The sequence below is a fragment of the Cnephaeus nilssonii genome (assembly GCF_951640355.1).
Source record: "Cnephaeus nilssonii genome assembly, chromosome: 9".
In the NCBI taxonomy this organism is placed as follows: domain Eukaryota; kingdom Metazoa; phylum Chordata; class Mammalia; order Chiroptera; family Vespertilionidae; genus Cnephaeus; species Cnephaeus nilssonii.
This window is the reverse complement of record NC_137080.1, coordinates 79,702,262-79,724,663: the sequence shown is the minus strand read 5'-3', so window position 1 is coordinate 79,724,663 and position 22,402 is coordinate 79,702,262. Positions and strand designations below refer to the sequence as shown.

Below are 22,402 nucleotides of genomic sequence, written 5' to 3'. Positions count from 1 at the left end.
CATCAAGGCCATGAAGAACGGGTGTAGAGGATCAATAATGAATAATAAGACACAAAATATTTTATTAATAGAGTTAAAGCAACAGTATTTATGCATCCTTTTTTGCTTTAGAAATCCAACTGGAGCCCTGGACGGGGGCTCAGCTGGTTGTGGCATCATCCTGTACACCAAAAGGATGTAGGTTCCACTCTGGCACATACCCAGGATGGGGGCTCTATCCCAGGTCAGTATGCAAATGCTGGAGGCAACAAAGCCATGTATTTCTCTCTCTCTCTCTCTCTCTAAAAGTCAATAAAATAATAGTAGAAATCTAGTTGGATAAGTATTTTTTAAGCAAAGTCATTTGTGTGCATGTGCATTTCAACGTGCTTTGTGGGAGCAGAGAGTGTTGCATGCAGGAACTGTCCATACCCCTCAGTCTGCTTGGCCTGTGAACAGCCTGTCAGCAGCGTGCATGAGCCCTGGGAAGCCTGCATGTGTGAGATGTGCCAAATAACAAGCAAATCTACCCTTAAGTCGCAGGTTCTAGAATTTCACCCAGAAAGTTCAAGGCTCAACTCTAAAATGTAACTGCAGCAAAACAACAAAAACCCCTCAACAATATTTAATTTCATTCCACTTTGCAAATAGAAATCTAATCCCAAGGAGATGAATCAAATTAGCCCAGACCTCCCCCGGGTCCCGAAGCCCGTTCTGCAGCCTTGTGTTAAGGTCCTGAGCCAAAATTCTCACCTGTGCTTCACAGTTACAAACCAGGCATACCACACATACACAAGTCCCCTGCGTGCTTGCTTTTCCATTTTCTGCAGAAGATTACCCGGGTGAGATTGTATTTGGTTTGGTTGATGTGAGTTTTGTTTGTAAATGAAATGGAGGCCCCTAGGCTCACACTGAGGGTATATTTTTTCAAACCCCCACTAAACAATAACTATACAAATAAAACTTGCTTTAGCAGATGTCTGGGCACTTAACATAGCAGCATCCCTTCTCCTTTTGGTGAGGTTTTTATTTCACAGTATCTTAATGAAGAGCTGTTTTCTGTATTGCTGCCAAAGTCATCGACAAAAAATAGATCGGCACTTAGTCCATAATATATTCCACATTTTACATATTTTCTACTATCATGGGAATGTACAATGGGCAACAGGAAGGACCAAAAACGTCTTCATTCTGTTATCCCTTTTAAAAGGGCATAGGAGAATTAAACTACTGTAGTTTATAAATACAGCAAATAAATCAGTGTGGTTTTTCTGAGATTAGAATAAAGCTAAATACTTTAAAGTGAATGACTAGAAAGCAGGTTTAAAGCAGAAAGAGTGAAGGAACCCTGGATTTAAAAGCTATTAAAGAATGTTACTTAGGTTTTTGAAGTGAATACGAAGTTAAAATGAGGGATGTTCATTATTTTCAACCTTCTCATGTTAAAATATATTCCACAAAATATTAAACATTAAAATATTCAACCTGTTTTAAGATATATTCTACAAAATCTTCCAAAAGTTTCATGTAGCGCTCAGTTTTCCCAGAACTTTCTACTCAGTTTTCTACTCAACTGTGTTTAATCATTTCTGCAGTCTGTTCTTTACCCTCCTCATTTCTAAGTGTGTCCTCATTTCAGTTTTCCAGAATTTTTCTCCCAGATATCCTTAAACCCGTTATAACATGGGCACCTGTACCTGTCTGCTTTCTCTAAGTTGTTTAGTTTTTAATTGCTGCACTTTTATCACTGCTTTTTGGTTCACTGGGAAAGCAGTAAAACTTTAAATTTTTAAATTGGGCAGTTTTTGTGGGAGGAAAATCACAGAATATGTGTTTAGCTTCTACAAAAGAATCACATCTGCAGGCCAGTTCCTTTCAAAATCATCTTGCTGCAGAGACCAAGGGATATCATTGTGTTTCAGCTCCAGTGCAGGCTGGCATCAAGTGTCATGGAACTAATATTGCCCGTATGGATCAAGTCCAGTGAATTAACCAATTAAAACAATAGGACTGAAAGTAAATTGTCCAATCATAGGGTCTGCTGTTGGACCCAACACACCTGAACCATCCCAGCAGACATTTCCAAGAAGAGGGGTCCTGTCCTCTCTGTGTGGCTAGTGTAGAATTGAGGGACAGTCACTGACATGGAGATACTCTGGGCTTTGGATTCTCATCTTGGTTCAGCTCCAAGGACCAATGTGAATGAGGCAGAATCCCTGAGCCTCTAAGAACCACTATTTCAGTTCTTCCCATCAGGCTCCTTTGCCCTGACATGAATAAGACTTCAGCCAACAGCTGAAGCCCCATGCCCTCTTGAACAATGAAATAGAGGTGAAGAGGACATGGAATTGACATGGAAGTTGAGGCTGAACAGAAGGACCAAAGAGATGGAAGAAATTCCCCACCAATAACAGGACTGAATCACATTGCAGAAGCAGCTAGACTAGTAATAAGAAATATATTTCAGTGTTTGGGATGAGATAAGGTCACAAGAAGAGCCATCACCACATCTGTGCAATTAGAGAATGGGGAGGGGGACCTACAATTCACAGGAGCATAGGAATAATAAGATTTGGTTTTGATTTTTTTTTTGTCTTGGGTATAGCTAGCAATTTTATAGATTTGCTCCCAATTGGAGGGGATAAATGATATGAAAAGATAGTAATGCAGTAGTAGATGCCAGTTATAAGACTCCAGCCTGTCATTGAGTGATACATCCAATGGTATGGAGGAAGGCAGAGAACTTGACATCATGATCTCCCTCCTTTTGCCCCCAGACCCCTCATCTATAGAAAAGCAAGGATGGTGATATTAACCTTGCACACCACCTTTAAGAAATTAACTAATTCAGCAACTCTAAGAATATCTAGTTTGAGTTTCTACCTTCCTTCTATGTTACCAGCAGAATGACAACTAGAGTCAACTGTCCCAAACCCTCCTTCAAACATTTTTCTAGGAAAAAACTCTTGAGAGCTTCGGTGTGTCTGCCATATGTCAGCCCTGGTTGTGATCCAAGTAGAGAACATCAATTCATACTTAAAAAAAAAAAAAGAAGCAGAAGAATTCTGCACTTCCCAGTTGCAATTTTCTCAAATCTTAAAATACCACTACTCTATAAACAAGTGAAAGCTTGTTGAGAGGAGAAGTTGTAAATTAGGTCATGTCACTCCATGCATCTGTGTTTTAGAGTTTTTATCTAAAACTGAACACAATATTCCAATGAGGTAGTGGCTGGCATAGAGAACAGAAAATATCTCTCTATATATAAAAGCGTAATATGCAAATCGACCAGATGGCAGAACGACTGGTCACTATGATGTGCGCTGACCACCAGGGGGCAGATGCTCAATGCAGGAGCTTCCCCCAGCCCACAGGCATCGCCCAATCGGGGCTTGCCGACCAACCTCTCAGTTCCTCCCCCTGGCCAGCAGGCTCCAATCTCCCAATGGGGAACAGGGAACTGGGGGTGGGTGGTGGTGGTGGGGCGGGGCCGGCTGCCAGCAGCCAGGGAAGATGGCCCTGATTGCAGGCCAGGCCTAGGGACCATACCTATGCATGAATTTCATGCTCTGGGCCTCTAGTACATTTATAAGTATCTGGTTCAACAAAACAAGGGAGAGTTCACTGTTCATTACAGATGAACCAAGATGGGGATACTGCTATTTGGAGGTGGGTAAACACTCAGGTACTCAGGTGGGGAGGCCAGGTGGTTTTAGAAATAAGAGCTATTACCACATATCTTTTTTTTTTTTTTTTAATCCTCACCTGAGGATAATTTTCTATCAATTTTTAGAGAAAGTGGAAGAGTGAGGGAAAGACAGAGAGAAATATCAATGTGAGAGAAACACATTGATTGGTTGCCTCCTGCATGCACCCCAACTAGGACCTGGGCCAGGGAGGAGCCTGCAACCAAGATACATGCCCCTGACCTGAATCAAACTTGGGACCCTTTGGTCCACAGGCATCATGATGCTCTACCCATTGAGCCAAACTGGCACCACAGACCTATAAATAATCCAACCAATCTAGCCATTTTCACAGAATCTAAGAGTTGTATTAATTTAATTTTAATATATTTTTATTGATTTCAGAAAGGAAGAGAGAAACATCAATGATGAGAGAGAATCATTGATCGGTTACTTCCTGCACACCTCCCCCTGGGGATGGAGCCTGAAACCTGGGCATGTGCCCAGACTGGGAATTGAACCATCCTGGTTCATAGGTTGATGCTCAACCACTGAGCCATGCTGGCAGAGCAAACCTCAGAGTTTTAGAAGGTAACTTAGTTATCACTTAATCCCCCTCCCACAGCTTTTTTCATAGATGAGAAAACTAAAGCCTAGAGAGGGAAAGTTATTGACTCAAAGTAAATCTGTCAAGATTCTGAGTTCAAGCAATAGAAATGGAGGTTGGCTGAGTGAGACAGAAAAGGAATGTGTTGGTGAGGACACAGCCTCACTGAGAATGCTGGACTTAGAATGAGGCCAAGCAGACAGAAATCATACCCAAAACTATGCCCTGAACTGGTTCTGATGCAGAAACTATTGCTGCTGTAGCCATGGCCTGGGGAGAGCCCTCCCTGCCCCTTTATCTGGTGTCACTAATTCCTGAGATAGGCTGATGTGCCTGGAGCCTAGGGTCAGAGCTGTATTCTAGCTGCAAAGGAATCTAGGAAAAGTAATAACTGGTTTTTCTGTATCTTTTAAATTAAGAGGCGATCTTTGCCAGCCCTGCTTTCCCACACTCCTCAGCAAGACACAAAATGTTAGAAATTCCTCAATACAAAAATTCCAGTCACAGAAAGGGGCTTAGCCACTGGCAGCCAAAATAAATAACAAATGTCACCTATGTGAGACTTCTCGGTGGGCTAGTGGCAAAACTAGCCATAAAGTAAACAAAATGATATGGTTATTAACCCCATGGGCCTTATTACTAGTGGTAAAACCAGACATTGAGCAAATAATCACAAAAATAAATATGTAATTGTAAATTAATTATATATTGTGACATATTCTAAGAAGAAAATGTAAAGGCAGCATGAAAATCTTACCTAATAATAGAGAAACATGTAAATTGACCGTACTTCCGCTATGCTCACAGCCAATCAGAGTGAGTATATCAAATTAACCAAACAAAAATGGTGGTTAATTTGTATACATACTTGGGTCCTAGGAACCTCCTTGGCACCCAGGTCACTCCCAGCCAGCCATCGGAGGGGAGGGGGCCTTTCCCAAGCCTAAAGCCTGGGGCTGAGGCTTTAGGCTTGGGCAGGGGCTGAGCCTGGGATCAGAGGGAAGGGGAAAAAAAATCAATGGAAACATATCCTCAGGTGAGGATAAAAAGAAAAATAAAGAAAGAAATGTCATATCCTATGAAAGCCACATCTTGAAAATGCCTAAAGAAAGTTGCCATTTTTTCATGGTGAAGGGACTGGAGTCCGTGTTGATGAAAATACCTTGGTGGCTGCGGTGACTGGCAGTGGCTGCAGTAGCGGGGTGATGGGGCTGGCGCCTTCCACGGATCAGCCCGGTGGCCTCCCGCAAAGGGAGGCCAGACTGGGGCTTAGGTACACTCCCAGCAGGCTGGGCTGAGGGACCCCTCCCCAGTGTACGAATTTCGTGCACCGGGCCCCTAGTATTATAATAAGAAGATGAATTCAATCAGGGAATATTTCTCTGGGAAGTGACATTTAAGTTAAAAAGAAACAGATAAAATAAGTTAATTAATTAGGTGAAAAAATAAAGCAGTGCAGTCAGCCTTATTACGGACTACCTTTGGAATTCACATGGGGTTCCCTGAATCCAAATCATCAATGATAAATAACACTTGATGAGCAACAAAGGAGAGGAATCCTTTGAGGGAAGCAGACATTTATGTTCATGAATTTAAAAAAAAAGAATTTACAATCATGGTGAAAGAACAAAGCAAAACAAAACACCTCTTCAGGAATAAAAGGGAAAGAGGGGCTGAAGCCAGGGGTCAAGGGACTGCTTAACACTCATCAAACATAATTAGGCTAACTTCATTTATGCAATTATGTATTCATTACAGCAATCTTGATTAAGCATCTAGCAGGCACCAGGCTATGGAGGGCAGCAGCAAACAGTGCTTGCCCTCACCTGCCTACTGTCTTTCAAAAAAGAGCAATAAACATGAGATTCAGTAACGTAAATGTGCCAAGTGCTCTGATGGCCTACAGAGGGGCTTAAACTAGGCAGGGACTTTAGAGGAAATAGGAAAATTAAGAGAAAGCTGGGTACCCACAGGATCTAGATACTAACTATAGGTCTGGGACACTATAGCTGATCTACGTATGTTTAATGAATAAATATGAAATACTAATAGAATTTGCCTACTAATATCTGGAAAAATTAATCTATGCTTCTGGCATTCCCTTCCTGTGACTCCACCACCTCCCTCTGTAAAGTAGCAGCAAGAGCCTTCATTGCCTTGTGTGAAGGTTTTTAGAAGCCAAAATACCCAAAGAAGTAAAACATTCATTTCTCCGCATCTGAGTTTTATCAAAGAAACTGGAAATTTACGAGAGAGAAAATACATCGGAGAAGAGGGTTTTGAGTGGGATTAAAATGACTTTGAGTATCCGCAGCGAGAGACTTGAAGGACTCGGGGTATTAGGCTTATTATGTGAACAATTTAAGGGATGCATGTGCAGTAGGAGCCAGTTTTCCCACTGCAGCGTGAGTGAAGAGCCTACAGCCAGAAGGCGAGGGAGGGCATCGGAGGAGCTGGTAGCTGACCTGGAGAAACTGTTCTGAAGCTATTCCACTGAGCTAGCATGGGGTGGGGATGGGGAGAGGAGGAGGGACAGGGATGGGGGTCTGGGAGCAATAGAGCCTCAATGCTTTGGAGATAGAAGAGCAGAAAACATATGCCTCACTTTTCAGGGTCTTAACCAAGCTCCCAACATTTGCAGTCCAAAGATGGGGAAGTAGCTGGAATTGTTGATGAATCTGAAGAGGCTTTACAGTTGGGACAAGAAGGATGCAAAGTGACCCATGACAAGTGATGACTGAGACCAGAGGGAACCTTAAATATCTCAGCAATACCAGGATCAATAAACAACCAGCAGACTAGGAGCCCCCACCCATTGGCACTGTGGAATTATAAAGATGTCCTTACTAGTAGAACATAGCCGTGAGAAGAGGACAAAAACTCTTGATTCAACTGTATTTATCCTGATTGTTTAACATTGTTTTACAAGGTCAAATGAAGACCTAAAAATGAGGTTAGGCTGAGTCATAGACATATATATAAAGAGAGTATGTTTTTCCTTTTGGTTTCTTTATGATTATTTTATTTTACTTTGCACACCTCTGCAATTTCTGTAGTCTGTGAAATTTCAGCCTGCTACAAAAGCCTAGCAAAACCACCTTTTAAAATAAATTAGAGGGAAGCTACAGTGTGGAGAAAGGGTTATAAATAAAACATCAATTTTTAAGTTGACAAAGCCAGACTGGCAAAACACAGGCCCAGGTAATAACCCATCTAGAAATAATTAGAGTACACAAAAAAGTAAATGATTTTGATCCCAGAATCCTCGGAGGTGGCCTTTAAGTAATAAGCTTTTAGACCAGGCTGTTCTGAAGATCAGAAGCTCCAAGCAAACAGGCAAATTGCCAATCCTGAGAGGTAGCTAAATGAAGGAAAAAGACCCAGCAGGAGGCTTTTTTTTCCTATTTATTTTCACTCAGTATAGAAAATCAAGGTCATATTAATAGTAATTTAAAATAGTTTTAATTTAGTACAGAATATGCCACAATAGAAAGTTGTGTTTATTTTTCACTGTGGGTTCAATTTTGACTTAAGGTTTTTGCACAAGTGTGAATAATTAGAAACATATATTTAGGTTATTCAAATATACATGTAATATATGTAAATGAAATATAGAAATAATATACAATATCATTCAGTATATATGGTAGAAAATATACATAAAATAAAATCATGCACATATATACCTACACTTTTCATTTAACATCTGTTTGGTTAATCTGGTCTGGGTGAGCCTGTTTAATCTATGCAGTCTAGGACAAGGAGAATGATCATAAGTCAAATTAAATGGTGTGTGCTGAGCTTTGCCTCATATGGATAATGAGCTTCAGAAGTTACCAACCCTCTACGAATACACAACAAAAATAAGAACCTGGCATATTCATAATTGTGAGGGGGTCAAGTCAAGCAACTAGACAAACAGGAAAGAGAACAGACTTGATGAGTAACAGACTTGAAGAAACTAGAGAAGGACCTCGTGCATATGAGGACCCAGATTCACTAGGCAAGATCATAAAAATGTCTCAAGGCCAATGACACTGGGGGATGGAAGAAGAGAAAGTCACATGACATCTCAGCACCCTCACGGTATGTCAAATTACAGGGCTGCCAGGTCAACTGAAATCCACAGCAGTGTGATAGACATCGTGTTGTTTCCCTGGGCCACCTTCCATCAATGACTAGAAAGGAACACTATCACTGTTGCATTCACCCAGTTCCTAGAACAGTGCTGGATATAGAATAGAATTTGGATTAAGTGTAACTCACATTTAACTTGGATTTATTTATTTTTTAGAGCTAGGAGCTCAAGGAAGAGCTGAAAATGAAAAAATTAATTTGTGATCCTTCATTTTATGAAAAACTTTTTCCTACTTTGTAGCCAGTTATAAGATAGAAGTAGATCATGATTCCCGATTCTGCATTTTTGTCCATGAAGAGCTGCTCTGTATTTAGGTTATTGGTATAGACTTCGAATGATGAAAAGTTCCATCAAACTTCCTCCTGCCTAGCAAGTGGAGTTTAGGGAGCAAAAGTCAATTGGAACAAACTGATGGTAGCCAGAGGGGAGTAAAGTGGGGAATGGGTAAAAAAGGGAAAGGAGAAGAAAAGGTACAAACCTCCAGTTATAAAAAACATAATAATAATAAGTCACAGGAATGTAATGTATAGTATTGGAGAATCAGTCAATATTATCATAATAACTTTGTATGGTGACAGTTACAAGACTATTTTGGTGATCTCATAAGGAATATAAATGTTGCATCACTGGGTTATACATCTAATATTGGATGTCAACTGTATTTTAATTTTAATTTTTCAAAAAAGAATCTTTAGCTCAACTGTGCAACCAAGAGATCTTAGAACAACTGGAATTCAGCAATTTGGAGAGAAGAATGACTAAGAGGAAGTCCCTGGCTTATTAGGAAGCCATCTCCAGTCAATAAGGAACTAGTAAAGTCCCTGAGACCTTGGTCCTTAAAGAAGGCGGTGATGACACCTGAAGGTGGGCTATCCATCAACATGGCTGACTGGGTTACCAGAAGGAATTACTAGAACTTCCATCTACATTTGCTTTTATCTTTAAAATAGAAGATGAAAAGTCCAATGTACTAATATTAATGATACAGTTTGATATTATCTGTATGTCATTTATTGTGATAGTATGAGCTGAGAAGTATTTTCCACATAAGGATGAGACATGATGAAAGTATAAAGAGAAAGGCAAAGTTATGGTTTATTTAACATCTATGCATCAGATGACAGGACAACATGCTTTATCTCATTAAATCTCCACCATAACCCAATGCGATAGATTATACTCATGAAGAAATAGATACTTAAAGGTGTCTAGCTTTGGGTCACAAACCTGGCAAGTGTTGGTGATAAAATTAATACCTTAGTTTGTTTTCAAATTGTCTGCCCTTTTCCTTATGTCACAATATTTAAATTGTTGCCAACTCTGAAAACTAGCATTTACCAGGGGATTCAAATCTGCGGAAATTGCTCCTGTGTTAAGTTTCCATAGGAAAGCAGATGTGGTAAGTTCTTACTCTATAAACAAAGTGTGAGAGCAGAATGTCCCCAATCATGTCCCTAATCAAAGTCCATATAAAACAGTAAATTCTGTGAGGCATTTTAAAATTTATAAAAGTTATGATTCTTATGCTAAAATAATTTATAAGAACCAGTAATATTCTCTTCAATAGAGAGAATAAGTCTCCAGTAGATCCACTGTATAATTTTGGTAGATATTAGAATTATTGTATGTGTGTGTGTGTGTGTGCATGTATGTTGTGTATAAATGAGAGAGAGACAGAGACTGAGACAGAGACAGAGAAAAGATATACCACAAGGTTTAGATAAATAATAACCAAGTTCAGAAGGACATAAACAGTAGAGATTCTAAGACCTCCCAGTCTCCAACATTCCCTATCCTTTTTGCCCTTTGAAGTTTTAAGTGATTAGAAAACACCTCTGTAAATGATTACTGCAGTTACCTTGGTCAGTTTCATTTCCAGCATGTGGCTGCCATGGATCCGACTGTCAAAATGAGCTACTTTTTTGGAGGAGGACTTAACCTTGGCAATGATCTTCACGTAGGAGAACACAATCACAGCCGTTGGGAGTAAGAGGCAGAAGAAGAGGATGTTCAGGATGAAAATCTGACCCCCTACTGTGGCCTGGGCCAGCCACCAGTCCAGGGTGCAGGAGGTTCCGAATGGCTCTGGTACGTAGTCCCCCAGACCTACCAAGGGCATTGTGGTCCAGAAGGAAGCATAGGCCCAGATGAATGCCAGGCAGATGTAGGTGTGCTTCCTTTTCAGCCAAACCCCTGGAGGTGGAAGAAAACCATTACCAAGATATAATCTGCCCTCCACCCAAATACCTCCCCTCGATATGTCAAATTCCACATCCAAAGAGTTATTCCATTAGCTTCTGGGAGAAGTGGTCAGATAACTGAAGCCTGAGGGAGAGCGGAGGGAAGGGAGAAAAGTTCCAGAGCTGGATCTTTTTCTAAGAGAATAAAATCGGAAGTAATTTCACAGGGATGGTTTGCTCTAGACATCTGGGAGCCTTTGGAGAGGGACGTGACAAAAGCTGGGGAAAGAGGACAGAAAAAAAAGATGAGAGGATGCTGAAGACAGTGGAGGATCTTGGGAAAGCATCCAGAATGAACTTTGAGATCCTATTCAATGCAAGAGGCCAACTGGTAGACTGAACTAAAAAAGGCATGTATTAGTGGGTCATCCAAGGTAGAATCAAATGACAAGACATTGCTTACATCTTTTACATGTGTACCCTTCTCCCTAAAAGCTTTTGTGTCTCTCATTTCACTTGTCTTCCTAAACACTTGTCGTGTGTGGATTGATGGGCAATTTATCATGGCTGTTTGAGGTGACATTGAAATAGTTGACTCTGCTTGGTGAGAGCAGATTTTGAATCTTTCAACCTTATGAACACAACAGCCACACTCACACAGCCTTAGGGGAAGAGGGAAGAAATCTAGGTAGACGGTATCACGTTCTACAAAATATTCTGTGAAAATATTTTCAGGAAAATGAAACAAAAGAAAAAAAAAACATAATGAGCTCCATTTTTCAGCACTAGTGTCTATTAACCAAAAGAGAATTCCAGGAGGAAGAAACAGTGCAATCATCTAGAAGAGCTGTAAGGCACTGGTGAGCATTTCCCAAAGTTCAACACAACCACCACGGGCTGGTTGGCTGCAGCCCATGGGAAATTATTTCCACACCCTGCCTATCACCTCACACCACAGGGCCTGAGAAGACCAGGGCCTTCCTGCCTTGGTCTTACAGTAGCAGAAAAGAAATATCAAGACATATTAATTAAAAAAAAAAATGACTTCTTGGGCATAGACTCAAGGTTTGCCCTTACTTAGTGCCCTGTGAGGTTTGGGAAGGCAGCAGGGCCTACTTCTCAATTCTAGTATTTGACCTTCTTCATGGGATCTGCCAATGTTAGTGTTCTTATGAGTTAAATGGAAGAAGTAAGACTATATTGCTTACAGGTTTTGATAAGATTAAGTGAAATAATGCAAAGCCTCTTTTGCAAGCTATACAGAACAACAGTAACATACATTTTTTACTCCTGGGTTTGTCTCATTTAGTGCTAACAAGAAATAGAACAGATTGTTTATATCCTCTATTATCTCTATTTTTTTAAGTACATGGCATTTAAAAAAAAATGTTTGAGCCCAACAAGACAGGGATAACAACTATATATGTCAGCCCTTGGTTATCCATTATCATGGATAAAACATGGGCATGGAAAATCCCATATATTTACGGAATGTGCATAGGCATACTTACAAGCATTTATGGTTAGGGTTACTTGGTAAGGTGTTTTATACTTACATTTGAGTATGGTGAAAGGCTGTCAAGTACAGGAGGGAGTAGATTAGTAGGTTGGTTCTGTGTTGCTCCAGAAGTCAGAACTAGGACCAATGGGTGGAGATTACTGGGAGGCAGTTTTGTCTTAATATAAGGAATAACATTGTAACAATGATAGCAGACCAATCAGAGAATGGGCTGCCTTGTGCAGTAGTAAGCTCCCCGTCACTGGTCACTGGAATTATTCAAGAAGAGGCCAAGTGGCTGTCTGTCAGGGATGTCTTAAAACAATTTATCACATTATATGGGAGAAAGGTCTACAGTTCCCATAGTAGTTATGCCCTGCAATCATTCTAAGGATGGAGAAGATCACCTCTTTAATTGACACAAAGCCTATGTTTAAGAAAATATTTAAAAAGCAGAGACATTAAGGCTTCATATACCTCCAATATTCCCAGGAAGTTGAACGTTTTGCCTTCTTGTCTATAATATATATATAAATATAATATTATACATACATATATACATATTCACATTTTTCTTTTTTATAGACTTGATTGGAGTGACATTGGTTACTAAAATCCTATAAGTTTCTGGTGTAGAATTCTATAATACATCATCTATATATTGCATTATGTGTTCACCACCCCAAATCAAGCCTTCTTCCATCACTGATATGACCAAAAATAAGATTATAGAAATAATTTGACTCTGAAGTCATTTAGAATATATATAATTATATATTTTATCTTATTGGGAATTTTTATTTAAGCTATTTCTATTGGAAGTTTTAAACTGTTTACAAAAGGAGATGCAATGTTTTTTGTGTTTTTTTTTTTTTAAAGAATGAGTGCTGGATTGTGAAGATGGTGGATCATGACCCTGCCCTTTCCTGTGAAGGATTTCCTTGGATTTGGGGACTGTAAACTTTTAAAATGCAAAGGAAAACCCCACTACATTGAGAGTGGCAAGTCAACTCAACCTTTCCCGCCTCGGGCTCCAGACTGTGCTCTGTCCTCATGGTCATAGTCACTCTGATTGGCAGATTGAGAGACAGAGCAGCTGAATCCAGAGGGAGCCAATATTATCCCCTGGTTGCCATTGGTTCTCAATATTGAAGTTGAGGGCCCAAATGCTTCTATTGTAGGTTCAATAAGTTTCCAGAACCCAAGAAGTAAAGGTAATAAAAAGTTATTCTAACATGTGGGATAGTCTAATCACTAAAAACCAACCAAACGAACAAACAAAAACTTCAGCCCCTGGAAACTTGTTTATTGTTGGCCTGTCACTCATCTTTCTACCTACCTACCAATACCACAAAAGGGTCGTTGGGTGACATTTCTGTGTGTGTCCTTTCCTGCAGACCCAGCTGCCCGGCTCTCTAACTTAGAGGCAGACAGTTGAATTCCTCATCTCTGCCATCACAGGGAGCCTTGGTGCTTGAGGAGAATCACAAACATCTTATGCAATTACACTTACTGTGTGGGAACCAGCTAAGCATCATGGACCTAACATCCTTCCAAAGCATTTTGTTTCCTTTGTCTGCATGGCAAAACATGGGAGAAGCTTTATACAAGGAAAGGATACTTTTAAAAGCAAACACCAGACATTCTTATACATGTAGTATTAAAAGAAAGCCACATTGACACCGATTCAAACCTTTAAACATATGTTAGGATAAGATAGGTTATAAACACACATACTCCTGAGTATTAATGAGTTTATGAACAATCTTTGTTTATTGCCTATGGGTGAAATACGGACAGTTCTGATAAGCCATCTAGCTTTGATTATCAGGGAGTTAGAAGCCTTCCTACTTACCATAAGATAAATAGCAGATTTTCAGGTATCGATCCAGGCTGACAGCAGTCATGGTGATAAGACTTCCACAGCCAAAGAAAAATCCAGCCCATCCGTACCAGCGGCAGCCAATCCAGCCGAACACCCAGCGGTGACAGAAGCAAGAGATGATCGTGAACGGTTTGCCTACAACTAGAGCGCCAAGCAGTTTGTGAAGGGAAGTTCCCTCCAGTTAACACTTACCCACCTACCTCAACTCACTGTTGAGTTACATCTTAATCAAACGAGAGAGAGCTATTTTAGTAAATGTCAGGTTCAATTTCTTTCCAATCAGGCCCAGATTTCTTGGTTTTAAACTCTTTATTCCTTTTGCTGTCCATTGGGTTTGTTGTTGTTGCTATTCATTTTCTAGAAAATATTCTTTTACAGGTGGTCCCCCAACCTATGATGGTTCAATGTAATGATTTTTTGACTTTATGATGGTGTGAAAATGATATGTGTAATAAATGAAGTACATGAGATATTTAACACTTTTATTGGAAAACTAGAGGCCCGATGCACAAAATTCATTCAAGGGGCTCGGCCCTCACAGCCCCAGCTTTGTCCAGAAGGTTGTTCAACCATCCCGTCTAATTAGCATATCACACTTTTATTATTATAGATTGGCTTTGTCAGATGATATTGCCAGCCTGTAGGCTAATGTGAGTGTTCTGAGCATGTTTAAGGTAGGCTGGATGGACTAGGTTAGTGTATTAAATGCATTTTTGACTTACGATATGTTCCATGTGGGCTGGGTTTATCGGGATGTAACCCTGTTGCACGTGGAGGAGCATCTATACTTTCATTCCCACCCTGTTCAGTCCTTGTACTCAATCTCCACCTCCCTGAAGGTAATGTGATCACAAAGCTCTTCAAACTCTCTACCTGACGTATCTATCAAGAGGGTTCTGGAACCTTACTGCATGAGGAGAACCCAGTTACCAATATTCAACCGGATATTCCCTGCCTGCAGGTGCTGGCCTTCCCCACCCCTCCCTGGAGTGCCCCTTCCTTGGTATGCAAAGGTATGTAGAAGTGCCTGTTAGTTCCGTCAGTTAACACATTCTGTAAGCTGGACACACATCTCCTCCAGTTGTCTAGACAGCTAGACACACTCATCTTGCTAGACTGTGCACTCTCAGATTCTGAGAGCTTCCTAACCTGTGTCAGCAAGAAAACCGAGTGTAAAACCGAGTGTATCCAACAAGTAATTATCCAGTGCCTCTTCTATCACAAATAGAGCAAGGTGCTAGAGAACAAGATTCACAAATTCATGTTTTAACAGGGAGAGCAGACAAAAGAAACAAATCATTTGTAGTGTACGATACGATGTAATGGAATGATAGGTAGTGATTTGTGCTGTGAAGAAAAATAAAGCAGAGGAAGGGGATAGACAGAAATTGTTGTTTACATAATGAGATCAGGGGAGACCTCTCTGAGGATATGACATTGAGGCAGATGCCTAAATCAGTGGAAATATCTTGAGGAAAAATGTTCTAGGCAGAGGAAATAGCCAATTCAAAGCTTGAGCTAAGTGTCTGCAGGTGGGTGCTGAAGGCAACAAAAGACAAGTGAAAGTGACTCGCATGGGGTAATTGGTGTCAGTTGTGCCTTCGACCCATTAACAAAAGCTATTTTAAGATTCCTTCTGGAGCCGAGCATTTGATGAACCTTTGCAATGTCACGCAGAATGTTTCTCCCTTCTTTGCTTAGTGGAATGGTAATGAACCCATCTGGTTCTGAATAGCTGAAGGAATTGTTTTGCTTTGTTTGCATTGTTTTGATTTATTTTGAATATTAATGTCCAGGACTCCAATCCCTAGATAGTTTGATTTAATTTATCTGCACTAAGTTCAGGCTTCAATATACTTTTTAAAAAAATAAACTCCCCAGGGGATTCTAATACTTATACACGATTGCAAGCCATTGGTACTTAAACAACAAATGCTAGTTGTACAGATGCATAGACACCTGGTCTCTAGGATGTGCTTGCTCAAGGTGCTTATAATGGACTATAGTTGACTAATAGAAAAATAATACAGACACAAACATATGTTAAGGTTTATTGGAAAGGGAAAGTGTATTAGAAATAGACCTCAGAAGTTGAAAAAATTATCTGAGAACCAGAGAAAGCTATCACATGGAAGAAAATATTTCCTGGGGAATTACTCTAAAGACATATGCAGACTGATGAGGTGGTTTGTGCAATTCTAGAGCAGAACTGTTTAGCTGAGTGCATTTTCAATGTAAACAACCATTTAAGGCCATTTTACTCAAGCCTAGTCTAATTCAGCCATAAGCATCAGAGGGGTATGATTTAATGATGAAAGAAGTGGCTGAAATAGCAGGTTTCATTCTGGAGGAGATGTGTGTCCAGTTTACAGAATGCACTCTTCAAGCTCTTTACCTTCAGTACCAGGAAGAGAACCTTCAGGGGTCAGCAGGGCTAGCTGACCAGGAAAGCTGTCATGTATGTTGTGACAGCGCCATCGCGTGGCAATAGCAAAAATGGCAGTTATTTTGCAGCCTCGAAAATTCCCTGGGGTTCATCTTGGCTATTTTCACAGAGAGGGGCCTGACATGTCATGCTCCTCCTAATGTGCCTGTGTATTTCCTGTAAGAGTTCATGCTATTTAAGTCTGTCCGTGCTGAGTAAAACCTTTCCAAATAACCTACACCATCCAACTCCCAGTAGGAGGGCAGCACCGCACTGCCGTGTGATAAGTGCTCAGTAGGGGCGGCTTATTATTGGGCCTTGTTTCAGAGATTGGCAGTGGCAGGAATATCCCCAGGTGAAGAGAGAAATGAATATCAGAAAATATTTTTCAAGGGGATGCTTCAGATGGGAAGCTTTTAAAAGGATTTCAGCAGAAAGAGGAGTGGATGTGTGCTGTTCAAACTCCATCCCCCAACTCTGGTGAATGAAGACCCTACGTGCTACACGGCAGCAGGCTGTGGGCGCCAGAGGCACATGTGAGTGTATCTAGGCCACTTGGGAATTTTACAGATGAAAGCAAAGGGAGGTGCTTTCCCCAAAGTCATTCATATTTACAAAAATGAATTACAACTAAAGAGACATTTTATTCCAAATTCTTCAGGCCAGAGAAGCAGTTTTCAATTTTGGACTCACAGTAAACACATCTGAAAACCCTAATTTTAAATATCCTGATACCCAGGTGACATTCTCAACCAATTAAATGAAAGTTGCTGGGCATGAAAGTTGCTTATTTTAACAGATTTCCATATGGGAATAAAGGGGTGTAATGGAGCTCAAAACAGTGATCCACAGCTTGCTGGTAAGTTTCTGTTTTCTCACTCAGTAAGCCCTACTACATCTGGAGGTGTCTTGCTTTTCCTTTCTTAACTAACTCTGATTCATAAGGTTTCACCCAGTACCCAAAGCAAAATCCATATATAGTCAACTCACTATGAGTTGCATTTAGATTAGCCTGAGGTATCCTGTATTATTCCAGATAGTATCTTCAACATCTAACATGCCTGGCACATAGAAAGGGTTCAATAAAGGCTGAAGGAATGATTGTTTTAGCCAGACAACACTTTGTTGACTTAACCACAAAATGTAAACCTGACTTGGGAAGGGAGGAGCAAAAGGAGATGGGATGGGGGTGATGTCCGAGCCAGAGAGGACTGTAGAATGGGACACAATTCAACCCCCAAAGAAGAACCAGCATGATTGTGTTACCTGAGATCCCCAGGTCACAGACTGCCAAATTGACAGTCATTATTTCCGCCGGCCTCAGCTTCTTCTTCCGTCTAGAGGACATATAAAGGACATACCCATTTCCAACTGTGGACAGAATCCCTACAAAGAAAAATATAAATCCCCGTCGTTAAAACTGGGATTAGGAGTTCAACTCAAACACGAAACACTTCTCAGTTTCAAAAACGGACATCATAGGGTTAGAGGGTGGTGAGAGGACTCTACATAAAAATCTAGATTAAGAAGATGAAACAAAAAGCATGAGTGACAGGTGAGGGATGGTTGCCTCCAAAAGGATAGGAACCAGGGATTATAAAACTGAACTTACCCAGAAAAAGGAGCCATAACTTCCCAGTGAGCCTAGGAAGGTGTGGGCATCCTAACAGTCAGTGCTTGTACTGGTCCCCGGTAAAATATTTCCTCAGGCATTTGTATGGAGTATTAACTTTCTAGAACTCCCTCCCTCTGATAAGATGGGTTAACCCCTTGGCTCTTGTTAAATCCTGAAGATAAAGTGGACCCAAACCGAACTAGGTGCTTTCACTATCGCTGCGGACTCTGAGGGATTCAGGAGAGGCTGAGGCCAGATGAAGCTGGCATGGCCCCCAGCCAGGAAAGGGCATCTCCTAGGGACACGCCCCAGGACCACAGCCTCCTGAGGACACGTGGACATTGGTGTCTGCAGCTGCTACTGGAATAGGTATAGAGGGGAAGTGGGTGACAATTGGTAATATGGGCTCTCCCCTCCCACCAAAGGGAGAGAAAGTGACCCTCAACCACCAACCTACCAACAATGGTATCAACCTGTTCCCACTTGTTTTTTAATATCCTTTCATTTAATGACTAATTGACTGTGGCATTACAATGAAACTGTTCCAAAGTTCTTACAAACCCAGTTTAAATCCAAAATGACCCAAATCCCTACTGACTTTATTTAAGAAAAGAATACACCTACTTCCATAGCTTAACATGTAGAGTAGATTTCTTCAGGAATTCTTGCTTCATAGTGTAGCTGTGTATAAATGAGAATCTTGTACAGCTGCCTTTAGTAGTAAGGAATAAGGAGAGTATTAACAGGAGAAACCCAGAGTTTTCTATTTTAATTCCTACCTCTCCACTACAATTCATTTGGGAGGCAAGGAGAAAAGTGTGCGTTTCAGCTGATGGTATGAAACCACCAGGAACTAGCTGCCTTGTGCTCTTAGGAAGTTCTGATCCCCGGAACAGGGCTGCTTAATGGTCCCTTAAACTCTCTTTAGCTATCTTAAGGCAGAAGAGTTAAAAATAGAAATGAATGGAATTCTTGAGTAAACCCACTACAGTGAAACCTATAGCTCATGAAAGGAAATCAGCTAGCAAGGCACACTGGGAAATTAAAATGTGAAAACATGACTTGAAAAATTATAAACAGATGCCATCTACTTAATATCCAAAGAGATTGAAATAAGCATGCATATGCATTTGAAACACAAAGTTCCCTTTGTCTTTAAATACCCTTTGTCTTTCTATATCTATATATATTTTTGAGATTATTGGTTTTCTTGCTTTTCCTTTCTTAACTACCTCTGATTCATAAGGTTTCACCCAGTGCCCAAAGCATTATCCATATATAGTCAACTCACTATGAGTTGCATTTAGATTATTCCACAGGCAATCTTAGCTGCAGGGGGGTATCAAGAGAATGCAAACTGATTTTAAAGGATTGTTAAGGGAAATCCGGTTAAGAAAATAAAGACTAAAGGGGGAACATTTTTATATGATGAAAATCCTGACTCTTTCTATGAATACGAAAATATATAAACTCCCATATATTGACAGATAATAAACTAAGTCATAGTAAAAGAGTAGAGGATGGGAATGGGTCTGTAGTTTATTTCTCCTCCATTCCAGTTTTATCTCTTCATCTCCCAGTTTTCCCTAAGACTTCCGGTATTTAACACAGCCCACCAAGAATGTCATTCTACTCTGGTTCCTTAAAAGGAATCTGGGCACATCCTGTAAACCTATCCTAGAAGGATCTGAAAACCAGGCACAGGATGAAGCCCAAGACCTGGGCCTAGGATGAATCCACCTCCCTCCAGCTGGCCCTAACTAAACTGAATGTTCTGGAACATGTCTTGGCTCCACCCCCAGCTCCCTAAGTCACTTGATGATCCCTTTGGGGACTCTTTTTGGACTTCTTTTTCCTAGCTCCAACCCCAGGTGCATCAAGTGAGAAATTCTCTGGATTCCTCCACTCACAGCCACTCTAGTTGCCTCTTCTCCCTGGTTTCTCCTGCCAGGGTGGGGAAAGGACAGCTCTCCCTCCCTAGTTCGTGTTGCCTGGGGAAATTGGTCAGGTTAAAAATGCTACTTTTTAATTCATTTCTTGCAATTAATTGAGACAAATTCAAGTTATATGATGTCTATTTTTCTGTCTTTTCTCATCATTGAAAGTACTTATGCTTAATAAAAATGCCATGTGGATTTTATTTCCAGATAGATCGTCCCCATGCGGGCAGAGAGTTTGCCCACTTTATTCACTGCTGTTTTCCAAGTAACTTAAACTGTGGTGAAGAATGGGCATTCGGTATCTATTTGTGTGTGAAAGGATGTGGAGGCCCATTTATAAAATATAGAATTTAAATCAGTTTCATAATTACTTCTAATAAAGCCAAGGACCCAGGGAATCCCTTTGCAGCAGAATTTCTTTTGACTCAGGCAGTGACCCTAGAGGGGTCTCCAGACTTTTCTAGTGAGTTTTGCTAATTTCAGGAGTTTAAATAAAATTCTTATCCAGTAATAAATAGACAAGAGAGAGGGAGAGAAAGAGAGAGAGAGAAAGAGAAGGTCAGTGAGAGGGAAGGTGGGAGGGAGGGAGAGAGAGAAAGAGAAAGCTTGACCCAACATCTGAAAAGATGAAAGGCAGACACACCTAAAGACATAACCCACCTGTACACTGGTTGCTCAAATTTGAAACAATTTTAAATTTCAGAAAGGCATTATGGTTGAATTCTGAGTGCCTAGACTAGTGCTGCCCAATAGAAATATAATGTAAACCAGAAATGTGAGCCACACATGTAGTTAATTTTTTTTTCTGGTAGTCACATTTAACAAAGTAAAAATAGCACTAAATTAATTTTAATATTTACTTAACCTAATATATCCAAAATATTATAGGTAGGACATGTCATCATTTTAAAAAATGATTAACGAGCTATTTTACATTGTTTTTCTGGTACTAAGTCTTCAGTGTCTGGTGTGTGTTTACACTATAGTGCATCTCAGTTTGGAAAAGTCACAGCTCAGGTGGGTGCTCAGGACCCACGTGGCCACTGCATTGGATGACACAGTCTGGAAGCCAATGTGGGTTAGGCACAAAAGCCTTTGGCCCTGGACTTTTTATTACCAAGCGGTCTTTTCAACTCTCACCCAAATTACTTTATCATGGTCCATTCTAAGCTTATAATATTTTTTATTATATCAAAGCATTTTTTAGCAAGCAAAAGCACTGTATTTAAATAAGAGCTCATTATCACTCATTTTCTCATTCAGAAGACAATCTTACTACCAAAACATTGAATATGAAGTGTAGTCTCAAGGTAATTTTATTTTTTTTGCTGTAAAATTCTTTGAGTCATAAAGGGAATATTTATTTCTAAGAATAAAGATAATAGAGAATCCATCCCATCTTCTGCCTTCCTCCCACTTTTCACCTCCATTCAAAATATCCACATGAGAGTTGGAATCATGGTGCAAAATCAACATATCAGCCCAGGAATTTTCTAGATGCAGCTTTTGCACAGAAACATTAAGGAAGCTTACCGATTATTGTTAAGTAAAATCCAGCCACTAAATCCGCTTCCCAGGAAAGTTTGGAAGCAAAGGGGTCTCCGTCTTGAAGGTAGTGTGGCAGGCCCTCGTCCTGGGGCAGGGCAGTGTGGTTTAGCGCCATGCTGTTCTCAGGCAACCAAGAGTCTGAAAAGCAAATTGGGAGTGATCTCAACGAACCTGACTAAGGCAACTTGAACCATCTCATAACCATGCCACTTGTAAAATAAAAAACAAGTTCCCAAGTCATGCGTGGTTGTCTAATTAATAACTGGAGAACATTTTAACATGCTTTTCGACTACCTAAATATGTCAATATTTAATTATTCAGTGTGCTGATTATCCATGACTACATTATTTCATTTCTTCATCATGCTACCCTCTTTGGGCTACTTCACTCCTCCCTTGGGTGAAGTGACTATGAAGTTGAAGGCCAAATCCTATTCGTTTTACTGCTTCTTAGCAATTTTTATAAAGGTCTGAACTAAGAGAAGATATTGTATGGAGTTTACAATAGATAGGTAGATAATAGATAGATAGGTAGATAGATGATAGATAGACAGATAGATTACTCCATCAATATTTTAAATATATAGAATATTTTAAAAATTTCCAGATTATAGGTGTTTTTTAAAATTATACAAATTGTCCAAAAAAAAATCTCTATCAGGTTTAGTGTATTTTAAGAGAATACATAGTGTTGATATTAGGGTATTAAGTACAAAGGAACATAGAAACTTAACTACATAATTTTAAGAGCTGGATTTTTGAGGGGCCATTTGGAAAAGAATTCAATTTTGGTTGTAACTCACAATTCATCCACAGGAAAATTTGGATTTCAAGTTTCCCAAAGCAGAAAGCAACTTCCTTATTTCCCACTGCAACCTCTTCTAATTCACTTTCTAAATTT

At 40.1% G+C, this 22,402-nt stretch overlaps 1 protein-coding gene across 1 annotated transcript in view; it reads right to left on the bottom strand.

The window, feature by feature from the left end:
• OPN5 (opsin 5) overlaps window positions 1-21,616 on the bottom strand; it is a gene marked incomplete at both ends in the record, with an annotated part of 33,000 nt that extends 11,384 nt beyond the window's left edge. The window contains 4 exons of the mRNA XM_079781627.1: window positions 10,269-10,603; window positions 13,944-14,114; window positions 17,665-17,784; window positions 21,487-21,616. Coding sequence (XP_079637753.1) covers window positions 10,269-10,603; window positions 13,944-14,114; window positions 17,665-17,784; window positions 21,487-21,616 — 756 coding nt within the window. The remainder of the gene's footprint in view (window positions 1-10,268; window positions 10,604-13,943; window positions 14,115-17,664; window positions 17,785-21,486) is intronic.
• Between the last annotated feature and the right edge of the window lie 786 nt (window positions 21,617-22,402).